The sequence below is a fragment of the Sitophilus oryzae genome, unplaced genomic scaffold, assembly GCF_002938485.1.
Source record: "Sitophilus oryzae breed Bouriz unplaced genomic scaffold, Soryzae_2.0 scaffold_1058_pilon_pilon, whole genome shotgun sequence".
NCBI lineage: Eukaryota > Metazoa > Arthropoda > Insecta > Coleoptera > Curculionidae > Sitophilus > Sitophilus oryzae.
The window spans coordinates 1,430,759-1,451,729 of record NW_022145680.1 but is presented as its reverse complement, the minus strand read 5'-3'; the positions used below and the strand labels follow the sequence as shown (position 1 = coordinate 1,451,729).

At 33.9% G+C, this 20,971-nt stretch overlaps 1 protein-coding gene across 2 annotated transcripts in view; it reads right to left on the bottom strand.

The window, feature by feature from the left end:
* The window catches only part of LOC115876014 (carbonic anhydrase 2), a 134,143-nt gene that overhangs the window by 89,620 nt on the left and 23,552 nt on the right, over positions 1 to 20,971 (bottom strand). For both annotated transcript variants that reach the window (XM_030891682.1, XM_030891690.1), the window contains exon 2: positions 12,247 to 12,312. In XM_030891682.1, coding sequence (XP_030747542.1) covers positions 12,247 to 12,312 — 66 coding nt within the window. The remainder of the gene's footprint in view (positions 1 to 12,246; positions 12,313 to 20,971) is intronic.

The following is a 20,971-nucleotide window of genomic DNA, read 5'->3' as shown; positions in this document are numbered from 1 at the left end:
TCTGTCAACTAAAGCCTTAAACATTTCCTTAAAATCTAACCAATTGGCATACTCACCATCAAAGACAGGTAACTTTATCGGTGGTAACTTAACCGAACTACCAGGTCTAGTATGTCTACCTGAATGAGAACTAGACGCACTCGCATTCGAACCAGTATCTTGCATAGCAACCGAGCCACGTGCATTCGTATTTAACAGACATTTTATTCTACCTATTAAGGTAAAATATGTATTTTCGAAATCGCGCCTATCATTATCATCTGTGTCCGACGGTTCTATTAATTCAATATTTGTTTGAATCTCTTCGTATTCTTCCAATACCGGTTCAATTTTGTCTAACCGCGTTTGTAAATTATTTAACTCCGACTCATCGATATTATTTTCATCTAAATTACTAATAAAATTATTTAATCTGGTTAATTTTCCTTTTGCAATTTTCCTCTTCTGTTTAAATTCAATTAAATCAGCCATGTTGCTGATGCAAAAAAGCAATTTAAGTTCAAAGGACAGATAAGGATAAGGTGAAAATAAATGATTAAAAAGGATACGACCTTACTTGTCCACTGGCGCAAATATATTTCTTCCACGCTTGAGCTCCCTTTGACGATTCGCCGATGTCCGTCCTACGCTAACTGGCGGAGTGAAATGTTGAGATGCCGCTTGGAAACTAGTGACCTTGATCAGCCTTTTTCTCAATTTTCAAGTAATTTCAGCTCCTACCTTCTTGCCCTGGATGCAATCCGCGAGAGGACCAATTCTGTTGGGATTTCTTGATGTTAAAACACTGTGGACTGTATAATTTTAAATGATTTATTGCAACGAGTAACATTTCTATCGGCGGCTGAGGCGAGACTGCCTTCAACTGTCTTTCTTCGATACAGGCAACGTTGCCGCATTTAACAATTCGTCTGAACACTTGTATTTTTTCTACCTTTCTTAAGAGATATGTTAGCAAAACTGAAATTAACTTTAAAATTGTAGGATATTCGTTACTTTTACAATGTGAAATTAAAAAAAAACTACTAAGTTGTAGCTAAACTACAGATTTTTAGACATAAAAAGAGTTTTTACAAAAATATCAAATACATGTCGAGCTTTTATATTAACCTTATGGGCTGTTAAGTTCAGAATATTAAAAAAATAATTTTACTTTTTCGATGGTCGTATTTTTAAGAGACCTGTATTAAACTGCGTTAGTTAAATCATTTTTTTTTAATTTCAGATTGTTAAAGTAACGAATATCCTATTTTTAAAGTTAATTTCAGTTTTGTTAGCATATCTCTTAAGAAAGGTAGAAAAAATACAAGTTAGTTAGAGTAAAAATTGATTATCTTTTATTCCCGATGAGTTATCGTAAAAATTCTAAATACGTCCCGAGATATTAGTCTTAGCTATACCCAGAACTTATAATTCTAGTTAAATTTAGTTTTTTAGCAAAATGGCAGCAACACAAAAATTACATTCCTTTTTTTCACACCCTGTATATCATAGAAAACTAAATTGCATACAAAATTTAGAAAAATGAGATCAACCAACGAAAAACGATCTTTAATATGCTAAAAAAATCAACAAAATCGGTGCATTTTTTTCAAAGTTACAACTCGCTGAAAATGAGTAAAAAAATCGCTGTGGTATTTAATTTGACGGGCAGTTTACATAGTTCTCAGCACCACACTTTGTTGATGATTATAGCTACTTCGATTTGTGGAAATCGGTAGATTATGTTATCATAAAAATCTAATTTGCACAGCACCACCGAACCACATTAATAATACCGTGGTTCCTTCAAAAATAAAAAAAAAGTAACCGCGCTCAAGAATGTCCAGGTGATTTTTTTTCCAACTTTGTAGTTCTTCCATTTTCTTATGTCAAGCTTAAAATTATTTTTTTTCGTATACGTTTTTTTGAACGTATAAGAACTTTTTCTTTGTTATTATATAGATATAAAAACATTTCTTCTCCGGCTTTAGCAACCTTCTTGTGTGTAGATGTTTTATTATAAATAAAGTAATAAGATTTTTGAATGTCCAGAGTGCGGAAGAGAGATCACATCACGTATAGGGCTTTTTAGTCACAGAAAAGGGGGGTAAAATGAAAAAAGTGGAAAAATTTTCAATATTACTTTTGGCTAATACTCTGATATATGTATAGGTCTATAATTTCAAAATTCAATATTTTTTAACAATTTGATGTTTCACATCGAATCAGTCGATTTCTATAATAATCTCTAAATGTACAATAAGATTGCAAGAATAACAAAAATGTTGCATTCTCATTTCATCTGATAAAATCGACATTGGAAGTAAAAATTGCAATAAAAACAGCCCGACGGATATTTCGTTATACTCGTATGTTCTTGTGTCAAATTTCTATCTTAATTGAGATCAATTTAAACAGTTTCCCATATTTAGTTACAAGTTCTCCCCTATTATTAGGATCTTTAACTAAAATGTCAGGGTGATACGGTAGGATTAACTATCTAACCATAGATTCCTTGTTTGTTAATTATATTAATATTCCTAAAGTTTAATCAATTCCTAAGTGAATCATTATCCAATATCCGTAAACAAATCTGCAGTAACATTGGCTTTACTTTGTATCATCGCAAAAAAAATCGGCTGTTCATGTCAATGACAAAATATTGTACTTGGTGTTTTCAGTGAACATCTAAATTCTGTTAATATATTAAAAATACTTTGATTTAATGATTAAAAGATAAAAAAATAAATCCTCTTTTTCATTGGTGATTTTTGTCTATCCATTGTGAATTTCGTTTTATGTAAATGCATTCAAATGCAACTATATGACTTAACTTTTATGCGGTTAAAATTATTCTAGCAAAAAAAAGTGCAGTGTTCAACATACAATGGCGATATTGTAACGGTTAATAATATTCTATGTATATTTTCAAATCAATAGAATAAAAGATCTGTAATGGGGAAAACGAATTGTATGTACATATGTATTACATGTAAACCATAATTGTTAACAGAAGAATACGCTTTGTTTTGCAGTCGCCAATGAATTATTCATGTGTGTCTGCGAAATATCAATTTGACATGGGAATTGTTCACTTATACGCCATTAGTGCGAGGAGGTCCAATATTGTAGTTGTTGTCAAAGATATGAAAAAAAAATTACATAAATGTTGAATGGTTTATAAAGGGGCATATCCTAAAAATATTTTGGTGTATACAAGGTGTCACAAAAAAAGATATTATAAAGTTTTAAGTTTTGTTTTGGTTTGGTTGTAGTAAATTGCACCCCCTTCCCCCCATTTTTCTGTAGATAATTGGATTGAGCATAAAATTCTGCAATATAGTACACTATTTTTATTTGAAGCACTATGCGTTGGTGCCATTTAATTTCTTATTTACTAAAACTAAACTGGAGAGAATTTAACTTTATTAATACTTAGCTATATTTTTCTAAACAACAAGGACAACAGAATAAAACCGCGAAGAAAAATTTATATTATCTAAAGGGGTAGTTTTTATGGTGTCGCCAACATTGCAATATTTAAATTGCTATATTTCAATTTTTTTAAATACAACACCCTGTATATTATTTTTCTTTCAGATGCAGAATTAAAAAGTGAACATTTCTTGTATTTGCAGTGTTCGTAAATTTTTAATGGTTAAATTTTTAATTTTTTTAAATACAACACCCTGTTTATCATTTTTCTTTCAGATGCAGAATTAAAAAGTGAACATTTCTTGTATTTGCAGTGTTCGTAAATTTTTAATGGTTTCGCAGATATTTGCGTTATTATGTTACATGGCTCTTCCAACAGTAAATTTTTGTCAAAGCCACCTAATATAATCTTTGTCTGGTATTTTACCGTCGAAAATCCCATATGTATTATAATACAGCAAATACCTGCAAAAACCGCTAAATATTTAGGAAAACTTTAAATACAAAAAATATTCCTATTTTGGAGACGCCATCGCCATAAGAAATACCCTGCATAGAATAATCTAAATTTTTCTCCGCGGATTTATTCTGTTATCCTTGGTGTTTAGGAAAATATAGCATAACTATTAATAAAGTTATATTTACTCCAGTTTTTAACCATTTATCGGATATAATGTTTTTAACCGAAGTTTTAATAAATAAGAAATAAAATTGCAACACCGCATCCTGCTTCAAATAAAAATAGTGTATTATATGCAGCATTTTATTCTGAATCCAATTCTGCACAGAAAAATGGGGGGTGCAATTATCTTGGACAACAACGACGATATTGGACTTCCTCGCACTAATGGGCCACCCATTAATCAAGTGTCGTACATGACTGTAACGCAGCTTTAATAGTTTGGAGGTTTCATTGCGTGCAACACAATTTGCAGTAATATTATGAACGGTTTAAATGCAATTTAACGCGGATCAGTTATTACAATCTTAATTGCAAGAAAGTGAATCACCGGATCTAATTTGTTAAAAAACATGCAATCTTGTTTTTCTTGTTGATTATCTTTAAATATCCGTTACTACAAAAATCACTTGATAAATTTAGCTGTTGGCATTTGAAGTTTATCAAGATTTGAAGCTTTTTTCGTCTATGCACATATAAAAACTGTTATAGATATTAACAAAAGATTGGTAGACTATTTAAAAAAGACGTAGCCTATAGAGGCTCACTCAGAATCTGTTATCAAACATTGAAGTCTCTCTGTTTATAAAATAATTAAATATTTTGGATAGGAGAAACTTTGGATACTGTTAAGAAGCAATATTTATTTGAAAAAAAATCAAGAGTGTGAATTAAATTTTTCATATGCAGATTTATTGCCCAACACACAAATTTGTATCGCTCTTCGGTAATTGAGATAGCCGAAATTGTACGAAGATTTGTACGCATGTGTGGACTTGGGACGATACCAAAATTACATGTGGATTGAAACGGTTTGTGAACAGATTTTAGAATCAAATTCATAACCTAATTTTTAATTATTAATATAGGTTAAATAACCGAAAAACCTTAATATTTTCATGTATTTTAAAGTTTTATATATTGTGTTCTAGTTTTTTCAATTTGTGACAAAATTATTTCACTTTTTAGTGTCTTTTTCTAAATTAAAAACGAAAGTTGCCATCTCTCAATTATAAGAGGGAAAACAAAATGTTGATATTTTGGTGAAAGTTTAAAACGAAAAATCAGGGAATATAAAAATCATTTTATCACCTAGTTGTATCTTTTCTCAATAGTTTATTTTTTGGTTCATCTCGATATCTTTATTTTTCTTGGAGATATTCGCTTTTGAAGAAGACACTAACATTTTTTCGTATTTTTTTTATATTAAAAGCATACCTTTGCTTTGGGTTCTAGTCAAAAGACCTATAAAATAGTATTTATGATTTATGTAATGTCACTCTCTTTGAAAAATCATATTATTATTGGCTGTTGGGCTGTTACCCTAGCAGAGATGGTTTTACGTTCCAAAGTTGATCTCTACCATGATCAATTAAAGAAGCAATAGCCAATACTTCAGAACTTAAAACCATCTCTACTAGAATAAAAGTCAATAAACAATAATAATATGGCTATTTAATGCCATTGACATTATATAAACAATGAACAATATTTGTTGATGAGGCTCATTATATTATATATTTGTTGATGAGATCCATAAGCAAAGGTATGCTTTGAATGCTAAAGTTGCTGTAAATTGTTATTGTCTTATTCAAAAGCGAATATCTCCAATAAAAATACAGCTATTGAGATGAAGCAAAAAGCAAACTATCGAGAAAAGACGTATCTAGATGATGAAATAATTTTTAAATTCCTTGTTTTGTTAATATATTTCACAGGGTGTTTCAAGCTTTCACCAAAATATAAACATTTTGTTTTCCCTCGTATAATTGACATAATATGAGAGCTTTCATTTTTAATTTAGAAAAACATACCAAAAAGTAAAGTAATTTAGCTACAAATCGCTTAAAAAATCATCAAAATCGGTCCACCAGAACAAAATATATTAAATTTTAAAATACATCGAAATTTTAAGGTGGCCGTTTTTCGTGCTGGTGAGTGTATTTTCGATATAAGTATAAATTTTATTTTGTATTTTTGACCTTTGTTTAATTTTGCATAAAATCTAAATCAGCTTCAGTAGTATCCATAGACTCAATATTACTGTCTTTTTCGTCAATTATCAGATATAGTACAAAAAAGAACAGAAATCTTTATATAAAATATACATAAAAACGATAAATACCAAATAATACACTGAGGGATCAGCAAATTAAAAACAGAAATAGCCAAAGAGCTAAAAAACTGATTCATTAATTATTAAGACTCTGTTTGGAACGTAAAAGTTATCATTCGCTAAACGATACTTTTAATGGTTTGTATTGAATTTACTAAGAGTGGGCCCCTGGCGGGACTCTTTATTGCGGTCCCGAGAGTCTATTGTAGCTCAGTTCTACAAACCTTTCAGAGAAAAAAGTATTAAACTTCACAAGCTCCAACCGTTTAACATAGATAGTTTAGATTTATGTTAGAGAGTGATATGTCACTAAGGTCTGATAGGTCTAGCATGGTTTTGCTAAACACCTCAGTTTTAGGAGTTGATTATTTAATTATACAAAAGGTATTATTTTCTAGGGCTCCGATCATACCGGGTGTTTCTCAAGAGTGATAACACTCCTATAACTTTTTAATTTTTCTGATAAAGAAAACGAGATTTGGTATCTTAGTATATTATGATATAAATTAGGATTGATTGACGTATTCGATTGTTTTCGGTCACTTCCTATTTCACCGAAAATGACTACAACTTTTGAATTTTAAATGGCGTCCTCGGTATTTTTTTACTTTATTCGATAGAAAATGCCACTCTGAATAGAATGGCATATCATATGACAGCTTTTGACATTTTGGCTTAAAAAATCGTATTTTAAATTTCAATCAAGAATGTCATAACTGTGTTAAAACAGTCATTTTTAATCAAGATGCCTTGGAAAAATAGATTCGATCGTCTATTGTTTTTCGCGTTTTGTCCTGGCCAGTTAAAAAATGCCCAAATCGTATTTAGTATCATATATATCTCAATTTTTTCAAATGGATTTTGGAAATTTGAATGGTTCACTGTCATATTTAGAAGAAAAAAAAACATTTTTTTACGAATAATTTGGTTTGGTAAATATTAAAATCGCAACCGCAGGTTACAGTCGCTGCGATTTAAAATTCGCAATCGCAGTTTCAATTGCGATTAGAAAATCGCAGTTTTGCTCATCTCTACTAATAACAACAAGTAAAAATTCGTTTGAATGCAACCTGTAATGCAGCTCAAATACAGACGCTAAGGATGGAAATATATTGTCGCTTAGACTGTCGCAGATTGCAAGCGGTGGACGCTTTGCTTTAATATAAATCAAGCATTTTATATGCATTGAAGTAGACATGTTAAATAGTTCGTGTGGCAATACAGACTTCTGAGAAAAGTTCAACAAACTCAAAGAATTATAATTCAATACTCGCTTGACATGTAAATTGTTAAAATACAAAATGTTTTTAGAGTATTTACTTTTGTGAAACAAGCTGAATGAAAATCAAACAAGCAATGAATAACAATTGGTTCAGGCAACTTACTCAAACCTCAATGACTCAATTTCTTTTGATTGCAATAAATCGTTCAATTTCATACAAATGCATATGTTTGTGCCAGAAAAAGCCTCATCATTTTTAATCAAATATTCTTAAACCTCCTAACTACTGGTTCCTGTAATCTGTTTACTTTTGCATTTTCATTTTTTCCTGTTATTAATTAGTATAATTATTGATTCTTTTGTCTAAAACGTTCTTAACGGAATCTTATTATAAATATATCGTAAATACACATATCGTAAATACACATGCTTTATATTGAAAGCAAATATGTGAAACTGTTTAAATTGATCTATTTGACACAAGAACGAATATAACGAAATATCCGGTAGGCTGTCTTTATCGTAATTTTAACTTCCAAAGTAGATTTTATCGGATAAAATGAGAATGCAAAATTTTTGTTATTGTTGGAATCTCATTGTCCTTTTAGAGATTATTATAGAAATTCGTCTGACTGTGAAACTTCAAAACTAATATTGAAGATATATATATATATTCAATGAGTTATCATATCAAACTTTTGGTGTAGTATTCAGAACACTGCTCAAAAGCAATATTGATTTATTTTCACTTTTTTCGCCCTAACCTTATTATAATAGGTAACGCCATTATAAGTCCTTTATTAATAGACTTTAGCACAGTCAAAGTAGACAAATCAGTGATGGAAAGAATTCCCACTGTTCTGGAAATGGTTTTAAAAGTTTCCTTTAGACTTGGGTTGATATGACGAAGTCCCCGAAGATGGGTGGTGAGCTCGAGGGACGGGGTTAAATATATTGTTGCGGGCCCGTGTGGACTCGACCTAACCTAACTATATGTCCCACCCTCAGATGACCTTAACATCGCATTAACGAATAGACACCGTAATGATTCATTCGAAGTTTCGAGAAGAATCGAGTTCCACTGGAATGGAGTAGTGCATACGAGAACAATCGAAACCTTCTCTATGCACCTAACGATCTATGGACTATTCGAGAAATCTTTAGCTGTGGGTATAAAAGCCGGCGGCTGGGGCCTAAAGAGGACAGATATAAATAAGACGAGTACAGTTGACGCGCTAAGTTCAAAATAAATTCTTTCTAGATAAATAGTTATAAATCGTTTGTAAATAGTTCTTTAAGTCTTTTATTGTTATTGTTTTTGTTAATTAGTGATAAATAAATTGTGACTTTCTGTCCATACGGGACCGACGAAAAACGTAACAATTGGTGTCAGGTGTGGGGTTGGAAGCGTCTTGAGGCTAACCGACAATGCACATGGTCAAGCAAGACACATCTTCTACCTGGTCACCAAGGAATGGTCCCCGAGTAAGCCGACTTATCTCAATCTATGGAAGACCCTGATTGAACTGAGAGAAGCCCTGCTAAACAACAACATTATACGATAAGCCATTCCGAAGCTGGCGTGTGGATTCGATGGTTTGAGTAGGCATACAATCCGGAACATGATTGAAGTCTTGTTCAGATTTACGCGAATCGAGATCCTCGTTTGCTGCTACAACTCAAAGCTGAGATCGGAAGAGAAAACTGTAGACTGCTATTTCTACCAGACTTCCCAATGTACCAGGGGCCAGCTTTGCAAATACTTTCATTCACCGTGTACATCTCGGGACGAGCTTGTACCTAAGAAGGGTTGGGTAAGAAGGGTGTTGCGGACTCGTGTGGACTCGACCTAACCTAACTATATGTCCTGCCCTCAGATGACCTTAAGATCGCATTAACGAATACACACCGTAATGATTCATTCGAAGTTTCGAGAAGAATCGAGTTCCACTAGAATGGAGTAGTGCATACGAGAACAATCGAAACCTTCTCTATGTACCTAACGATCTATGGACTATTCGAGAAATCTTTAGCTGTGGGTATAAAAGCCGGCGGCTGGGGTCTAAAGAGGGCAGATATAAATAAGACGAGTACAGTTGACGCGCTAAGTTCAAAATAAATTCTTTCTAGATAAATAGTTATAAATCGTTTGTAAATAGTTCTTTAAGTCTCTTTTATCGTTATTGTTTTTGTTAATTAGTGTTAAATAAATTGTGACTTTCTATCCACACGGAACCGACGAAAAACGTAACAGTATTTTTTTTTGTTTTTTTTTTGATTATATCACGAAAACTATACACCTACAATCCTATAAACCTACCTATAAATCTATTCAGTATTGGCAAAGAGGATTAGTGGTGCAGCTACATCAATATCAATTTGTTCTGCTTTAGAAGACATAATAATAATAATAATGCCTTTATTTCCAAAAAAAGTAAAATAAAATACAGTTAATTATTAATAGATTAAAATAGTAAGAAATCATAGAAATTAAATAATTACACCATCAGAATATATATACATATAAATAATCAAAACCCAATTTTGGAGTGGAGCGAAATTCAGAAGCATAATGCTTCTGCTCTTCCATTTAACTCCGACTTATAAGATCTATTTGCAAAACAGAAGACATCGCTGACATACAGTTTTCTACATGGGAGCAACATGTAGATTATTGCGTGTCTTGCCAACTGAAATTGTAACGCCCGTTACCATCCATCGTCTCTACAATATTTTGCAAGTTGGTAAAGGATGGAGCAGCGTGATATAAGGTTGTAAGAGGCTGAATATCTCCATCTGTCTCTTTCATCCAACCTCAATCAACCTCAATCAGGTGGAAATTTGTTTCCTAGCCACTCCTGAATTTGCAAATAGATCTTATAAGAATGTTGCATTGCAGAACCTTACTAAGCAACTGCATTAAAGGCTGCTGTAAACGTTGTGGATGCCGTAAGGCAGACATGAACTGCAATTTTGTATGCGGTAACTGTGAGGAACGGGGCACCAATAGCCCTCTCTCCAGTAGAAGTACTAGAAGATAAAGATGGCCTGGCAAGTGACATGGATTCAGTTCAATTAATATTATTGTTTTCAAGATAAATTTGAATTGTAATTTTTATGAATAAAACAATTTGTGATTTGACTTTTTGTCAGTCCTGTAACTTTTAAAAGGTTATATAAAAACAATTAACATAACCATTTTTATAGAGATTATCTTTATTTTTTATATAAAGTATTTTTCTGTAGGTGTCATAGTTTTCGAGATAAAAGCAAAAAAAAAATTGACATATAACTCTTCTCCCTTCCTTGAACACACATTTGAATCTAAGTATAAATGAACAATTTAAGTTTTTTGCAGAAACTCTTAGCCTAAGTTTTGGGGAAAATACACTACTCAAAACAATTATCGCATATTTGATAAAAAGTAATTGAAGGGGTGGCTGCAATAACCAGGCAGCTCCACTTTTTTTTCGAAAATTAGACATTTAATGAATTGCCCTTTAAAAAAATTGGCCGATTGTTTCCTGCAACAATCAGTTCTCTCAATATAACAGTACATAAATGGCGACGTTAGTTGGAGTTGCCTTGATCTGGGTTTGCAGCGAGAACCGAGCAGCACTTTTTCGATTTTCTACAAATTTCTTAAAATGGAGCTGCCTGGTTATTGCATCACAACCAATATATTCAATTATTACATATTTCTAAATGAACCATGTATGTTTCTACCTTCCTCTTGCGAGTTTTTTAGGATAAGTGGGCTACGCGCTAATATGCAATGTTCAGTCGGCCGACTATTTAGTTGCAAAAGTGAAAACAATACATTCTTATGGAGCCGATCGGCCAACTATTTGATTGCATCGCGTAGCCTTAGGCTATGCGTCGACAAGCAATTTTTAGTCGGGTGACTATTTAGTTGCAGATGTGTAACCAATATATTCTTATGAAGCCGCGCTCACATGCAATCAAATAGTTGACCGATCGGCTTCATAAGAATGTATTGTTTTCACTTATGCAACTAAACAGTGGGCTAACTAAAAATTGCATGTCAATGCGTAGGGTTATTGTTTCTAATATTTCCCTTTACAGTATCCAAACTACTTAAAAACGTGATTCAGAGAACTTTAGGTGTGTTGTTTCTTAAATTAATATTATTTATTTAAAAATATGCGATAATTGTTTTGAGCAGTTTAATATTTTCCTCGTTCAGAAAAATATCTAGCTTTTAATGAAATACCATTTTATCCAAAACTCTCAATTTTGTAAAAAAATGAAGGATGAGAATTCACGCGAGTCTAAGTGTGCCACTATGCGGCATCAAGTGAACATCAGAAGTAAATCGACATAAAAATCGATGCAATTTTATCCAGTATTCTCAATTTCGTGTTGCAAAATAATAATACTCAAATATAATCGTAAACAAAATCTCACAATTATTCTCTGTATTCTTAGAAACAGATAAAATTCGATCAGAGGCAAGACAACATAAACATTATAATACATAAAACACAAAAAGTTGTGAAGATACCATTGTATTTAGTTTTAAAAAATGGTGACATTGCAGTAGCTGGTTTCGATTGGAAATTAATAATATTACCTTCTTCAACAGATACTTACTAGTTAAAGACAATCTCTAGACAAATTTTATAATATACAATTCTTTGTCTTTCTCCACCAACAGACACCAAAAACACTTCAACTGTCATTACATATTTTTAGTTCTTAGAAACAGTCAGTGTCAGTTGTCAGTATAGAAGAGAAATCAAAGAATTACATCGAAAAGCCGGTAACAACAAACAAAGTTCTTAACCTACTTACCGACAAGTTGCGATTTGGCCGGCTCTGCCCCGTTCGGACCGCAGACGCACTGGTTTCTGGTCACACCTGGAACAGTAGTACCCGTCATAGTAATAATTACAATTAACAGCGACTGGTGAAAAATCACTACCGGAAAGACGTGGTTAGAAGAGCTAAGCGAGCGGATAGACGACCGAGCAGGTCGCGCGACTTCTCTGTTTACGAGCGAACACGTTTTGGTTGTTGACTTAAAAAGCCGCGCGGTGAGGTCACGCGTGTAGTACGCGTGCGCCTCGGGTTGTCGGCTCAACAGTTCAACGATGGTTCAACGGAAGGTGCGGAGACTCCGCCGGCGTGATTAATGTGAAAGTCATTCGTCATTCATCGCGGTTTCGCAGGAGGCTAGGCCTGGCTTAGGTGAAAAGTTGGTGAATACAGGTAATGATATTGAAAATGGATTTAGTTTGTCGTTGACGCGTGTTTTGACTGTGAAATTGATTGAGCTTGACGTTTCGTTTACTTGAAATCAGTTATATAAGAAATATTTATTTATTTAGTATTTGGGAACCTTTTCGAATAGTATGCCATAAAAATGTTTCCGCGGCAATCCATCCTTTTCGAGTTTTTCAAATTTAGAATAGCTGAAATCAAGGCGAAAAACACTCCTCGAAGAAGGGGAGAGTAAAGGAACCAAGAAACAGTCTGGCGCATCTCCACCAAAGGGCAAGAGAGAGAGTGAGAATCTTTCACCTATTGTAAAACTTGGAAAATAAGTTTGTTATAATAATGCTTTTATTTATTCACTATTCTAATAAACAATATGCATTCCTTCGGAAACTCTCTATTTATTTATTTGGTAATGCTAAAACACTCTATTTGAAAGTCGATTAGAGAAAACAGCATGATTCATTGGCAAGCGATGTAAATATTTGTGATCAGGTAAAATTGTGATGTAAGAGGAGGCTTAGCTCGGCAGGCGGCAGGTCAGGCAGTCGTTGATAGGCCGGCCGGCTGTGTAGTGTTGTGTTTTGTTACAGAGCTGACATTTGGAAGTAGCGAGTCTTTTGACTATGGAAGTAGAAAACCTCTTGTGACGTCGTTCCTTCGAGGATGGTCTTGAGAGTTTGAGGTCTCTCTTGCTTCTCGATTGAGACGGTGGGGCGTTGTGTGAAGACCCCAATTAGCCTCATCGTTTGGGATGCGAATCTGTTTAGCGGCAGATTTGCGTCCGGGGGAAGCCCCTATACTATTTCAGGTGACACTAGCTAGTTGTTGAAGATATTAACCAATAGATCCGAATAATATTTGAATTAGATGGAAGATATGGAATGGGATATATTGAATAGAATGTCAGTGATGTCAGTGGCTAGGGGGCGGAGTACCCCCGGGTGAGTCTTACTATTTAACTATCAATTTTATCCAGATCAGTAAATGTTTGTTTTGTTATTTTCATGTACAATGAGAGAGTGCTTGCCAATGACCAACTAAATGGATATTTGAGGTGAATTTGCATTGTGAGACCCGGTTGAGTAAGCCCCGAAAAATAACGATTTTACACTATGTTGCGGCAAGGAAAGAAAAAGCCAGGATGGAAAGCCGTCCAACACCGGGAGGCAAGCGGGGACGTGTCACCAGTTGTTTGCCGGAACTCCAATTTAACGAAGTCGAGTTGGCGAATCATCAACTCGGGGGAATAGTATAGTATAGAATTGACCTCAAATCCAAGGAGGCAATAGATAAAGGGAGATATATCCATTATTATAGATTCAAGATAACACCGGTATTAGGTCTAAGGAGAGACGTTAGATAAGTTAAAGAGGTGGAGAAAATGGGGACAAATTCTCCAGCCTTCACCTCACAACGCTCAATGGAACGAAATATGCTGGGAATAACCAAGAAGGACCGTACAAGAATAGAGTGGATACGACAAAAGACCTAGGTAATAGATGTCATCAACAGAATCAAATCCCTCAAGTGGCAACACCCAAAGTAGCAACGGGAAGGACACCCGGCAGGAAGGACAGACAACAGATGGATCAGAAAAATTACAGATTGTGGTACCCACGAGGAATTAATGAGACCTAGAGGAAGACCAAGCCTGATATGGGACCATGATATTTGTAAATTAGCAGGGATAACGTGAGCCCGCATAGCAATAGACAACAATGCATAATTGTTGTTGTCTATTGCAACTTTTAAGAATCAAATGGTACATGGACAACTTTTAAGAATCAAACGGTACCACCATGTCTCAAACGTATCAGTCCTTAAAAAGCAAGCTGCGAGAGCGCTGAAGTCATGATTACGAAATCTCGCATAAGATGGGCTGGCCACGTATGCAGGATGAAAGAAAACCGCCTACCGAAATCTCTTCTTTACGCTGAACTTGTAGAGGGTAAGAGGAAACCGGGTGGACAAAGGATGGTGTTCATGAAAACTTAAAGGGGATAAGTATGCAGCATCAGTGGGAGGAAGCAGCGCACAATCGAACGCAATGGACGAGAATTGTAAATTCAGTTAATAACGACAACCAAAAAGTAAAGAGGCAACAAAGTAATGAGATTTTTGATGCGTGTCAAATACTCCTCAGCGAGTAATGGCAGTCGTATGTAGTAGACAACAATAGACCCATTTACAAATACAGTATCTAAATATGTGAGGGCGGTTGCACTTAATTAGAAATGATATAATCTGATAATGATGTTAATTTGACACTTTGGCTAGTAAATGACATTAAAATTTTTGGTTTGGATTATGACAATTATTATATAATTGCTTGATTTTCACATCAAGGAGACCGATATAGACACAATATCAAAAGACAACTTGTAATCGTCATTAAACGGTCTACATATTTTACTTAACAAGAGAAGAAAAGTCAGTGGCGCACATGCTTTTTTAAATAATCCAGTGATAACCCATATGCACGTCCCTGGTTCATATGTAGATACTTTTTTAGCATTAAAACATGTCGCACTTTCCGCTCAAAATTTCATTCTAATCGCTAAAAGCACTTTGAAGAAAATTAAGACTTTAAAGCTTCATTCAGAACCTCGCAATTAGTGGAATAAATTAGTGGTTTCAATTACATTTTATACTTTTTAGTTTGCGACCATTCACAATGTCTAAAAAACACAATTAAAATTAATAGAATATCCTAGTAATAGCTTGTAGTAATCAGTTGTATCCATAGAGAAAGTCTAATATTTAGCTTATAAAACAATAAACTTTAGGTTTCTAACCACATTTTCTCTTGACGGATGATAATCAAAAGCCAAAATTACATTCCTCGCAAATTTTGAATTATAATTATTGGAAAAGTCAAAAGTTTGTTAACTTTCCACTAATTGAAAATTCCTACCACTAATTTTGACGTTCTGAATATCTCTCTCTCTGTCTTTATTCCTACAAAAGGAATGTAGTGGTCAGGTGATGTGTGAGGTTTGTCTCCATTATTCCCTATCTTGTGCTTCATGTACAAGCGTGTGCAGTGGCTTGTGGGTGATTTTTGATAGCTGGTCTATCCATCGGGAGGGCGAGCGGCCTCTTGGTCTTCTTCCCGGAACCTTGCCCTGTATAATGAGTTTTCCATACAGTCAGTATCCTCCTCATAACGTGACCAAAATATTTAAGTATACGTGATGCTATTATAGAAGTTGAGAAAAAGGAATTCTGAGCATTCGTCAACAGTACATCTCAGTTGCGTCAATTTTTCCATTTCTGACTGTCTCATCTTCCAGGACTCGGAACCATACATTAATATAGGAAACTCATTAAGACGCGTTCTGAATGTACATTCAAATTTAGAGGAACAAACTTATACGCTAATTGAAACTACTAATTTATTCCACTAATTAGATTAAAGCTTATGGGTTAAAGTTGCTTGGTTAAAGTTGTTAAAGTTTTTTTAATTTTTATTATTAATCATAATATAAATAATTATTTTGCACATGAAAAATCTTTTCACGAGAGATGGCACATGTTTTTGAAATACCCTGTATAACTCTCACTAGAAACAAGAAGAATACAAATTATTTGTAATTGGTCTTAAATTATAGGAATTTCACAATTTAAATTTATAGTCAGGCCTGGTATAGCCATTAGGTATACACCACGCAATTGATAAAGAAGCACTTATATCACAGTGATATCATTTATGGTATCGTAAATATTGAAGGTTAGCTAAGTATTTGCTCAAAACTGGTTATTTTCTTTGCTCAAATTATTTACAGTACAACTAAAAATAAGAAATGTTATTATCCGATTATGCTAATCGTATGAATTATGATATATTGTGTGACCATTTTTTTGCAAATTGTATAGGCTTTGTGCATTCTCCGCCGGTGCTGCCATGTGTATAAATTTGTTAGTAAAGTTAAGTATTTTTCACATGCAATCTCGAATCGGCCGATTATTTAGTTGCAAAGTGAAAACAATATATTCTTATGGAGCCGATCAGCTTCGACTATTTGGAGATTTACTTGTGCAGGCTTCATAAGAATATATTGGCCTCAATTCTGCAACTAAATAATCAGCCGACTCGAAATTAAATGTGAGCCCCTGAATTAAAAGATTTTTTCTGCCAGAGTACATTTGATGAGTCTGACAGGCTCTCCTCAAGGACCCTAAGGACAACAACATATCTGAAACTTATTACGGACTAATAACGCAGTTAAACATTGGGAGCTGTTGGGAAGAAATTAAAATTAAAGTAGAAGACGGCCTTTCTGAAAATGTACCAGTCTCCTATAGCATATAGATCAGATGATCAAAGATGGGAAACTCTTGGACATTAGATACAGAATGGATGAGAAATCCGTCAGAATTGTGTGTTATGCATGTAGACAATGCAGTGTTGATGGCAGAGAACGAGAACTTACCGCGACTCTGTATACTCTGTATACAGAGTCAATGGTATCATAGCGAATCAATGGTAATAGCGAATCAATGGTAATAGCGAAAGAACCAATCAGATGCAAACTTGTAGCTAACAATCATTTGGTTGTTAATTATTTGATAACCAAATGTCTAATTTAATTACTTGGCCGTGAATACCTCTGGTAACAGAAATTAAAATTAATGCCAAACAGCTTTTAATATAAATATTACTTCAAATCGCCTCCAACCTCAGAAAGCTCAGGAAATCGAAATATTTTACGAACTACGAACAGCCTGAAATACACAAAAAACAAGAAGTCAATATACTGTTAGGGGATTTCAATGCTAAGGTGGGCAAAGGTTCTGTTGGCAATGTTGTAAGAAATTTTGGACTGAGAATGAGAAATGATAGAGGAGACTGCCTAATCCAGTTTGTCAAAAGAAACGAACAGTGTGATCAGGGGCGCAACTAGACACCGAGTTTTGGGGGGACTCAAGCCCTGAGACTTCTAAGGTAATATTGGTTTGAGAATCTAATACAAATTTTACAAGAAACAGTAATTTATTGTTCATAATAGATTTTCGTTTTTATTTAATAATACAGGGTGGGTCAAATTGGATGATTTTAAAGGGCAACACCCTTTTCTATAGAATGAATAAAACTAATGTCTGGAGCTCAGTACATCAAAAACTTGATGGTGAAAACCGCGCACCGATATCTGTTACCATTTCAGAGTTACAAGGGGTGTTTTTCAAATGTGCATTTTAAACAAATCATATAACTTTGCTACGGAAAATTTTGTATTTTTATGAAAACATTTCCAAAGTACCTTTTTACATCGAATTTAATGGTTTAAATATATTTTTAAAATTCAATAATTTAAAATTATCCACTGAAAAATCAATTTTTATTTGGAACATCCTGTATATTTTTAATAACTGAAAAGAATTTAAAGTTGCCTGGATTTCAAAATATAGCACACTTTAATTTTTGTTCTAGTCCCCTTCGAAATAGAATTTTAAAAGTTTCGCCTCTTTTAACTAAGTATGTTTTGGACCCCTTATTGATGATCTGTCCCTAATGGAACTCAAAAACATATTTTTTCAGCAAAACAGGCATCGCCTCAGAACTCTGAAGTTATCAGAAAATGTTTGCAGCCAATTTCGAAAATAATTGAATAGCTAATCAAGATCCCAGCCGTTGGTCGTCGAGGCCGCCGGACGCATTGTTCTAAACGCCACACGTGATTGCGAATCGGATTGAACCGAACGTCAGCTCCTAAACGCCACTTGCGATCTCAAAACACCCTGCTAAATAGCACATGTTATCGCAAATTAGCCTGCATGTGATATACGCAAGTTATGTTTTGATTTGCTGCATACAAAATGAGTAGTTTCGTTGATTTTCCCGATTCTTACGAGTACAAAATAACTTCGGAACAAACAGTCTTTGGAACAAAATAACTTCTGAACAAACAGAGTGAATTTAAGGACCAGAGAAGAAGTTGAAGTAAGTTATCGCAACAGGTAGTGAACCACCTTCACATTTACTTCAACCTTTAGTTCTTGAAAATTTACCGACTGATAAAAACGAAAGCTTTAGTCAGTCAGTTGATGATTACCGAGATGATAATAGTGGTACTGATTTTGATACCAGCATGGCGGTACAAATAAAAGTATGGCTATTAATAAAGTGTTAACAACGCAACTACAGAGCTATTGAGTGAACTGGAAAAGTTTCATAACTGATCTAGACAACAAAGTGATGAAGAACCTTCAAGATGATCCCGAGAATTTTTATTTTCCGGAGAATTTTCGCGGCTCAAGCCTGTATTCAAAGCTACACAAAAATATAAATAGTTCATCTTCTCTTTTGAGTGGACTTTACACAGCATTCAAACCTTCTTCATGAAGAAAACAAATGGTCCACACTAGAAGAAAAGGAGTGAACATTTCTGTGCAGCCAACTAGTGTAGCCCGAAGAAAAACTAAGTTCAGTGGCAAGAGATGGTTCCAGACTGAAAGAAAGCCTGTTGGGGCACCACTTCTCATAGTTTGGCTGAATGTGTAAGCTAAAATCGAGCTTTAGGAGTTCGAAAAATCCCGAAGTAGATTTTTGTTTTTATATATTTTTAAATCTTTAATATGTTCGTTTAATGTTTTCGATTTTTTACGATTTGATATAATATTTTAAGTTGTGGTAGTTTTTTTTATTAAAAGAGAATCCGCCGAGACTTTAGGGACGTTATCAGTGTCATTCTATTTTTTAATTATATTTTTTACAAAAAAATGTAAACTTTCGCAATGGTTTGCCTATTCTTGCAGCTCAGTTTTTACCATTTTTATAAAACGCAAAAAATCTTTATTCATATACAAATTCATATAACCATACCAGCTTTTCGTCCCCACCCAAACGATATGCCAATGGTTTTCCGAAAAATTTTTCAATTTTATTATTACAACACACATGGCCTGCTTGAACTCGTACCACACAAGATAAGTCTTTGATTTCTGAATAATACGTGAAGGATATACACGTAGTAAACAAATTTGAAGTCAATCGGATATGTAGAAGTCAGTCAAAATTATTATATTATTTACTGTCAGGAAATATTATTTGCGGAAACGTGTGCTATTTAGCAGGGTGTTTTGCGATCTCAGGTGGCGTTTAGAAGCTGACGCTCGGCTCGAGCCGATTCGCGATCACGTGTGGCGTTTAGAAAAATGCCCGCCGGACATGAAATAAACCCCTAGTTTTCGGTTATACGAAATTCGGCCGTTTTCTGTTAAAAACAACATAGCGGCACAAAATTCCTAGAATTTTAATAAAATTATTGATTATAAACTTTTGGATATTCTAATCTTAGAACTACCTACGTATAGTTAACCAAGAAATTCGTGAAAGTTATATTGATGGACGATAATGTTACATAAACACGTTTTAAAACTTATGACGTCATTTTTTTTAAGAAAACGCCTCAAATTCGAATGGATGCATGAAAACTGAACTTAATCGTTTTGATATTTTGACGTAACCAATTAATTTACCTCTTTTTGTTCCTAGCCTACTACTATAATTTTTAGACATATACTCTAAACGGCAGCCTAACATGATTTGTTCTCTTAATTTCTCTCCCGTTTAGAGAAGGTAGAAAGTTGCGGTTGCGCTTTAAATTTTTGGAATCAAAATTTATACTGAAGATCATTAAGGAAGAAAAGCTCTTTTAAACGAAGGCCCTAGTTTGTTTAAGTCGGCTAACCTAAACCAAAGAGTTTATCATATTTTAATAAAATAAGTTTAACCTTCCCCACTAACCACTTTATTTTATGAAAAAAAAAAAAAAATATCAAAAAATTGCAAATTTTTTTTTTTTTTATTTTTAAATAGTTATATTTAAAATAAAAAAAAAAAAAAAATATTTTTTTTGGGGAAAAACCTTCTTTTCTGATTGGCTATCAAGGAAGCGCCCCCTAGCGGACATTTTTCGAACTCAAAAATAATTTCCAGCGATTTCTTTTGGTCGATTTACTTTAATTTTAATATAATTTTTCCCAAAGTTATACGATAAGTAGTTTTAGTTTCTGAGATACAGCAGGCGTCCATTCTTAGTTGGCCACCCGGTACAAGGAAATAAACAACAAAATCAAAAAAGATCAAAGAAGCAAATGAACAATGGTTACAGATCGAATGTAGGGAGATTGAAGTCTTGGAACAAAAACATGACACCTTCAACCTTCACAAGAAAATCAAGACCATGGCCAGAAGGACTAGCTCACGCAGCAATAACTTGGTATTGGACAAACAAGCTGGTCTTATAACTGACCATGAAGGAATACTGGAAATGTGGATAGAAAACATGGGAGAGCT